Raw genomic sequence first — 8,294 nt, 5'->3', positions numbered from 1 at the left:
AACGGAAAACATGTTGGGGATTTTTTTGTTGCTTCGATATCTTTTCACTTCACAGATGTTTTTTACAATCTTCATACATGAGCTTTGGTTTCAGAGCTTTTAACAGGTCTCGACACAAACCAATGTAAAATACTAGTAAAATACATCACTGGATTTATCAGAGGATTTAAAGTAGTTCGGATAAGAAATTCGGAAAATCCTTTTCAACTACAAAAAATTTTTAGGATTCCAAAGAAAAATATTTTGATGGCTATGAAAAAATCTTGGTACTAAAATCTTATTATTTTTGGTCTTAGGCATCAAACTAAATATTCAAGCAAATTTTTGAGAAATATCCCATTTTCGTTTGATAAATAACTAAAAATTTACAAAATTGGATAAATGTGTAATCTATTAACTTTTAATTTAACATATTTCTTAAGATTTTTACAGTGCACAAAAAGCTATAATTTTCTGCCTTCTAATTTCAAGAGTAAAAGCTTGGCTAGCTCAATACTTTTCTCTCACTTTAGTTTCAGTCGCCACCGGTTGCTGTCGAGCCCCGGCTAATTTTTATTCGTTTAAAATAATACACGCTTTTATAGTATATAAGTATTATATACAAATTAAAACCAGTTAAGCATACTTTTAAAAATGTGGAAATTTTATAAAGCAATTATAAAGCGACATGGTGCAGAAAGTCAGCTGAGTTTTGTTAGGAATTTATCAGTGGGTGGAGTACTCAGTCAGCAGGTAATCAATTTACAAAAAGAGCAAGAGCTTTGGAAGAGCGAAACTTTGTTTACAAACAATTACTATATGTCCATTTTCGCAGGCCCAGTTGGAATGGTTGGACACTTCGCCGCCTCGCAACGATGAGAAATGGCAACAGGCTAAGCCCTATGGAGAAATGCCAGGTCCCAGCACTATGCGAATGTTGTCTTATTTTATGCCAGGAGGTATTCGTTGATCCAAACTATTGTATGGGATTTCTATAAACTATGTAACGGTTTTGGATTTATAGGAGTACTACGCAACACAAATTTGATTCAGATGAACCGCCGCATGAGGGAGATGTATGGGGATATTTACCGCGTTCCTGGAATGATGGGAAAACCAAACGTGGTATTTACGTACAACCCAGATGACTTTGAGGTGACCTACCGCAACGAGGGCGTTTGGCCCATTCGAATAGGTCTGGAGAGCTTCAGTTACTATCGCAGGGTCCACAGACCCGATATTTTTAAAGGCGTTGCTGGCCTGGTATCAGAGTACGCTAAAACGTAGTTTCTTAAATATCATATCTGCTATAAAAAATTATTTTAGTCAAGGTCAGGCCTGGGCTGATACTCGCAACAAGGTGAATCCGGTTCTTATGAAGGTGCAAAATGTCCGGCAGAACCTACCGCAACTAGACCAGATCGCTAAGGAGTTTATAGACAAGTGGGTGCTACATTCCTACTTATATTATAACTATTTAAGCTATTTTTATCTCTTTAGATTGGAAACTCAAAGGAATCCCGAAACACACACCCTAAATGCAGACTTTCATAATGAGGTTAAAATGTGGGCCTTTGAGTCCATTAGCTTCGTGGCCCTAAATACCCGCATGGGATTACTAAGTGATCAGCCAGATCCTAACGCCGCTCTTCTGGCTAAGCATATGGGTGACTTCTTTAACTATAGCTTAAGGTACGATGTGCAGCCCTCAATTTGGCCATATTATAAAACACCTGGCTTTAAGAAGTTCCTGAAAACATACGATGATATCACCGCGATAACATCAAACTACATAGAGATAGCAATGAAAAGTTTTGGGAACAATGATAATCGTAAGACCAAGTGTGTTTTAGAGCAGCTGCTCCAACATAACAAGCAAGTAGCTGTGGCTATGGTAATGGACATGCTAATGGCTGGAATCGATACGGTAAGCGAGTGACTACTTTATGGAACTCAATTTTTTCCACATGTTCTTTCTTCTAGACCTCTTCAGCTTGTCTTACGATCCTCTATCACCTTTCTCGCAACCCCTCAAAGCAAGATAAGTTGCGTAGAGAACTACTTCGTTTGCTGCCCAACACTAAGGATTCCCTGACTGATGAGAATACCAAAAACATGCCCTATATGCGAGCTTGCATTAAGGAGGGTCTGCGGATAACCTCTATTACACCCGGAAACTTCCGCATCGCGACTAAGGATCTAGTGCTCTCGGGTTATCAAGTGGCCCGTGGCACTGGAGTCTTCATGGGAGTGCTGGAACTGTCGAATAGCGAAAAGTACTTTTCCCAGAGTGCTGATTTTATACCCGAACGCTGGTTGAAGTACGACCTAGCTGCCGATATCCAGGCATGTCCAGAGGCTCGATCCCGCAATTCCTTCGTATACCTGCCTTTTGGTTTCGGACCCCGCACCTGTACGGGCAAGAGGATTGCCGAACTGGAGATTGAAACGCTTCTGGTGCGACTTCTTCGGAACTACAAGGTCAGCTGGCTGCCCGAAACTCCGCTGCAATACGAAAGCACCATTATCCTGGCACCTTGCGGGGACATTCGCTTCAAACTGGAGCCAGTCGGTGGTTCAATGTGATATATATGCTAAGCTCAAGTACAGACTTCCGATTAAGTTCAGAGATTTACTCGCAGTATTCACTAACAATATGGGAATGTAAAAAATTAGAAAAAAAGGTAACTGGCTAGGAGGAAAATCGAGCGATATGACAAGGATGTGGATCCAAGGACTAGCGCCGATTGCGTCCACGGTAGCATTGGTGGGAATGGTTGCGCTGACGCTGCTTCTGATTTTGCTGCTGGTTTTGTGGATGGACTTCTTTCGGAGTCTGGGGTTTCTCGGTTGCAGGTGTTTGGGGTGTTGAGTTATTCGCCTCTTCAGGTGGCTGATCTGTCGTCTCCGAAGTGGGCGTGGAGTGGGCTGAGGATCACAGTGATATTAGACAGTTTAAATATGTAAAATACAATTTAATTACTTGCCCAGGACGGATTGGATGCTGGCCCTCTTGAGGAGAGCCTGGGTTCCTAGGCTAGTATTGAAGCAAGTGGGTGAACCTGATTGGGGATAAATAATACACCTATTAGAGACAAGCTGAGCAAATATATATTATAAAAGAAAGATTGAAATATATATAGATACAAGCAACATGCAACTAGGAGTACTAGTGAAGAACCCACCGATAGGGCTATAGAATATGTCTTCGGAGGAGGTGGCGGGAGTTAGGGTGTTGACAGTGGGGTAGTTGGATAGTTCTGAGGCGGTTAGTGTGGCGGCAACCTCGAGGATCTGTTCAGTTTGGGTATCAGGCTGGGTCTCATTGGCCTGGTTATCCCCTTGGCAGACAGTGCTCCCGGTTTGGCTACTGCCACTGGTGCTGCAGCTATCGTCCTCGTCTTCGTCTGATTCATCGTTTTCGGGTTGGGATTGGGATGGAGGTTCGGATGGGGTTTCAGATTCAGGTTCTTTAGCGGCTGTTGTGTTTGAACACATGCACGGAGTAACAGAAACAGAGACAGAATACTAACGTTAAAATGTTAATTGGGACCGCATGGAGCGATTCTCGCGTGAGTTACCTGCAGCGGCGGTGTTATTGTAGAGTCGGGTGTTCATCATGGCAGCACTCATGTGTCCCGGCGAAGACTTCCACTCCTCATCCGGCTTTGCAGGAGCTGGCATTATCAATCGGGTGGAAACGGGGGAGAAACAGAGAAAGATTCGAGGTCAGGGCATCGGGAAGGAAATGAAACGAGGGGCCAAACTCACTAGAGGCTTGGATGGTAAGTTTCGAATTTGTTCGGGCCCGCAAATGGATGGATGATCTACGGAAATGACTGAATCGAGTTCTCGGGGAGGATTGTTTGTATCGGTATTGTATTGTATTTCATGACAACGTTTTAAGTTCAGTTTTCATCTACGCTTAAATCGATAATCGATACTTGGAGTTAACCTAGACTTAGGGGGCTACGCACGAGAGTCTTAATAATGTTCAAGTTCAATGTCCATTACCAACTTCCGCCTGCTCCTTGTCGTTGTTGCCATTGCTGGTTGTCGTTACGTTCAGTTTTCCCTTATCGTTTTCCTTCTCCTCGGCCTTGTGAACTCCGTTTTCCACCACTGCTTCAGCGGGTTTCTTCTTGGCCTATGGTTAGAAATCTTTGTTAAATGGAGTGCGGGTAACGAGGCTTGGTAATATCCCACCTGATCGATGAGCTCCTCCACCTCGCCGGCACTGATCTCATCGCCGGAGCCGGATTCGGAATCACTGTCCCCGCTGCTGCTGCTGCTGCTGTTGCTGCTCTCATCCTCCTCATCGGGCACAAAGTCGGAGTCATCCTCGGAGTTGTCATTGGCGTACTTGGCCAGCATCTGATCGATGGTTAGGTTGTGATGGGCATCGGCATTGGAGTCCTCCTCCCGCGGGCGCTTTACAACCACCGAGTTGTTAAGTCCCTGTAGAAATATTTGGTCGATTAGTAGTTCTAGAACCGTTGGGAACCCCGGTAAACTAACTTGCTCCGAGTGGCGCACAAACACCCGACGACTGCTGCTGTCCTGCTGAACTCCTGGACGGCACATGGCCCGGGAAAACCACTGGGTAAGTTTCTGGCTCAGACCCTTGCCGCTGCCGTAGGAAACCTCCTGCTGGCGATGCCTCATGACCCTAAGGCCATGAACTCGGATGGCCCGCAACTTGCGACGTCGGGTCTGAATGAAGTAGACCATGTCCGAGGGGGATATGGGACCATTGCCGATCATCAGGGCGCCCACCGATAACCAAATGCGAGTGAGTCGCAGCAGGATGATGAGCATCAGAAAGGGAGCCCATGGCAAAGGGCGTTCCAAGGGAGCAGCAGATTTCTCTGTATTTGAGAAGCGGGAGATCTTATAATATATCATTGGCCTATGGGGGGACTTGTGCTCACCTTGCGGCAGACTCCACTTGGCCGTATCCTCGATCATCACCAGAGCTCGATCCGCCCGTTCAATCACGAATTGGCCAAATCGCGTGCTGGAAAAGCGCTCTGCCTGCTCGCGAATTAGGTCGTAGAAGTTGCGCGACTTGGTCAGTTCGCTGACTTCATCCTCGTCGATATGGTCTCGCTGATTCTGATCTTTGGCTGCCGCCACCGTCTTCGTCTCCTGTGCCATCTTGCTAATTAACAGAAAAGATTATGTTGCTCTTGAGTTTGATACACAATTTCAAGTCGACAACTAATACTTCCTAACATTTGGACTAGCTGACATAAAAGGCTGTAGTATACTTTGTTTTTCCAACTTTTTTATTTTTTTTTAATATCTTTTTTAAATATTAGGATATTAATTAATTTCGTTAACCACTAAGAAAAAAACATTTTAGAACATTATTACCGTGAATCAACATATTTTTTAGGCAAATCTCGTTTCTTATCTTGCAAGTTCGTTTATAATTCGAAATATATTCCCCTTAATGGCGATTTAATTCCCGGCAATTACTAAAGCCGCCATTAAGGTATCCGTACAATTCGGGATTGCCGCGTGATTAGCGACTGAACAACCGGAGAATAAGTAATACCGTATTAATAAACCTGACGATGCGAGGTCGTCTGCCAGAGGAACCGAAAGTGGATCGCTTATCGGAGCGGATCGCAACTTCGCACTTGTTTGAGTTTGCGATTGAGGATCGCTTTTGTTTTTTGTTGCTGCCGTCTGGCAAAACTTATAGCCGCTATATAGTACCTACTGTCTTCCGCCGACAATGACTAACGGCAAATAATTAAGCAGACCTAGGCAGAAGCAGCAACAAAAAATCAAAACAAATTAAGTATATAAAAATTAGATCATCTGAACTTTGTACGATTCCACTTGGAGGAATAGTTCCAATTCCATGCGTTGATTACGGAAGATCTCCGTCGCGGAACTTTCGCAATCGCTGTGTGGGTGAGGTTATTAGTTAGGTTATTAGTGATTTGAGAACAGTCCCTATCACGAACCCAATGAAATGCTAGGTTAGTTCCTCGTTCGGTCACACTTGTTCGCATGAATTACTTTTTAAATGCTCCCCATTTTGTTGATAGCTCCCATTCTTATTCTGGCCGTGATGACAGAAATCTGGCGTATAATATAAAATTACACAAGCATAACATTCATTTATTTTATATTTATAGCGCTTATTGCATCGTCCAGAAAGTACGCGAATCCTCAATAAAATTATCACAAAAATTTGTTTTCGGGTTCAAAGTGTATCGGCCGTCCATAAAATGCAAAATTAAAAACATTAAAATCACGCACACACATGGCGCAGTGGACTGAAATGGAGCAAGTCCCTGTTGGATAGTGTAACGAGATGGAAATGCAGAAGTTCTCGACGAGTGGAGAAGGAGGTGGTGATGAGGAAGGGGAGAGCGAAAGTATAAAGTGCAAGGCACTGGAAGTCTAACTGATAACGGTAGTTTCGCTTTCCTGCAATAATGGCGCTCGAGAATCAGCGGACTAGGCGCAGAGGCCGACTAAAGCATGCCCACTTACCGGTCTTTTATACTTTCCCTTCGGCGCTACTTTTAAGTATTCTATTTTTGGGTTCTCGAAACCTTCGATCCAGCCGCTAGTTTCGAAAGTTACAGTTTTTTGATGCTAAAAAGGGTTTGGATAGTTAGGAGCACTTTGATGGTACACTATTCCAAATCCGCCTTAAATTTTGGGGACCAACGATCTCGGTTCCAAGCTTCCGGCTGCACAATTCCCGACAGACTGAACAGCGTTTCGGGAATTTTGAGATCTCGAACCGCCGGCGACTTGAGCCGGCGATCGGGCTTGGAATCGGCTCCCTGGACTAGCAATCGGGTCATCTGTCAGAGCGTTATCTCTTCCATTAGTTCTCGCTCTCACTGCCCCTCTTCTTGTCACAATCGCTCAAGATATGGTTTATAGGAAGTTTGAGATCTTTTATGATAGAGAGTGATGTGGATAGTAAGGAGTTTTAATAGGAATAAGTATGTAAGGAATGGTTTACTAACTTAAGAACTCAACTTAAGAAGTCTACACTATACTATAAATATAAGTCTGTGAGGTAAGTATTATAGCTTTACCGTTTCAATAATGGGTAAACAAGAGTTTAGCTTATTACCATGTTTTTAATCTATAAAAGAAATCACTTTTAATTAATACCACAACGTTTAGTTTAGAGTAGATTAGAGAATAGCAAATATGGCTTATACTTAAGCAATGGAATTACTTAAAACTGATGATATTTTGGTTAATAGATAGTAATATAAAATTTAAAATGGTGTACTTTTGGTTAACTTTAAAATATAAATGAAATCATTTTAATATAACCTCGTATTCAGCCTACGGAAAACTATAATTTCATTTAAGGAAATTAAATAAAAGCCCATATATCCTAATTGAGGGATAAGCAAATTAAAGCTTCACTTTATTGGGCTTAAAGCCAGTCACCAATGACAATCGTGTTTACCTGGTTTGTTTACCCTGTTTGAAGGACCCTTCGTCCCGTCGGCACTTTTGAGCAGCCACTCGACCGATTTCCACTCAATTTTTCAGTGTGCTCGGCGGGAAAGCTTCCAGAGCCCAGCAAGCGCGGAAAAGCTCTTGGCGAGCGTTCAGTTGCGCGAAAACTCTCCACGGCAGCGGACGGCATTGCGGAGCGTTTCCCCCTCTCGCTCACTCTAAACGCGCGTTTCTGTGTAAAATCATAGGGACTTCCCGCTCCCCCTTTCTCCCCACACGAAGTTCTGGAAGGACCTCCCGACCCTTTTGCCCCGCCGAAAAGCCATTCATCTCGCGTGTGTGTGCTGCTAAAATAAAGGCAGGAAAGCAGGAAAAGTTTAACCGTGTGCAGTGTGTTGTGAAAAATTATTTGGCCAACTGCAAATGCAAAGCGGCAGTGCCAGGGTTTAATGGGAAAATAGGAAAATCACGATGAACACCAGCAGCCAACGGGGAAATTCGAAAAAGCGAGGAGCCAGGAGGATGTAGTGGCGGAATTCAAATGCACTTGTCTGGGTGACCTCACACTCACAGCAGTCAGGATGTGTAAGTGTTTGGGCGCAATAAAAATGTTTGGCTCCCACGATTGCCATTGATAAGCCACCAAGCACACCTGGCCGAAGCCAGCGCGAATTTCTACCTGTGACAGCTGCCCCCGTGTCGTATTTTTGTATTTTTTAAACAGCCCTCACGTAATCCGTTATCCCCTATCCCTAGGACCCGCCCCCAACTCCCTTTGATGCTGGTGGTATATGGGGTATGTGTGGCTGAATGCTGCCACTCGAGCGGCTCAGCTGAGTCGCTCTCAAAAGCCAACGCCGCAC

At 44.0% G+C, this 8,294-nt stretch overlaps 2 protein-coding genes across 7 annotated transcripts; one reads left to right on the top strand and one right to left on the bottom strand.

Annotated features, from left to right (window-relative positions):
- Positions 1-633: 633 nt before the first annotated feature.
- Positions 634-2,610, top strand: LOC119549907 (probable cytochrome P450 12b2, mitochondrial). Its single transcript, XM_037858227.1, has 6 exons — positions 634-732; positions 815-938; positions 1,004-1,250; positions 1,306-1,422; positions 1,480-1,906; positions 1,963-2,610. Exons 1-6 carry the CDS (start codon positions 634-636, stop codon positions 2,563-2,565), a joined length of 1,617 nt encoding a protein of 538 aa, XP_037714155.1. The 3' UTR covers positions 2,566-2,610.
- Positions 2,592-6,715, bottom strand: LOC119549906 (dentin sialophosphoprotein). 6 transcript variants are annotated; one of them, XM_037858221.1, is made up of 9 exons: positions 6,493-6,715; positions 4,911-5,136; positions 4,498-4,847; positions 4,186-4,437; positions 3,994-4,126; positions 3,561-3,656; positions 3,165-3,458; positions 2,967-3,041; positions 2,592-2,907 (listed from the first exon to the last, which is right to left on the bottom strand). In XM_037858221.1, exons 2-9 carry the CDS (start codon positions 5,134-5,136, stop codon positions 2,717-2,719), a joined length of 1,617 nt encoding a protein of 538 aa, XP_037714149.1. In that variant the 5' UTR covers positions 6,493-6,715; the 3' UTR covers positions 2,592-2,716. The 6 variants fall into 6 exon arrangements, with proteins under 6 accessions (XP_037714149.1, XP_037714148.1, XP_037714151.1 ...); XM_037858220.1 differs by having other exon boundaries at positions 4,911-5,140; positions 6,493-6,714; XM_037858222.1 differs by having other exon boundaries at positions 2,717-2,907; positions 2,963-3,041; positions 4,911-5,140; positions 6,493-6,714.
- Positions 6,716-8,294: the final 1,579 nt, after the last annotated feature.

This window comes from Drosophila subpulchrella, chromosome 2R (genome assembly GCF_014743375.2).
Source record: "Drosophila subpulchrella strain 33 F10 #4 breed RU33 chromosome 2R, RU_Dsub_v1.1 Primary Assembly, whole genome shotgun sequence".
NCBI lineage: Eukaryota > Metazoa > Arthropoda > Insecta > Diptera > Drosophilidae > Drosophila > Drosophila subpulchrella.
Note: the sequence above shows the minus strand (reverse complement) of the source record. Positions and strands in the feature narration are given on the sequence as shown.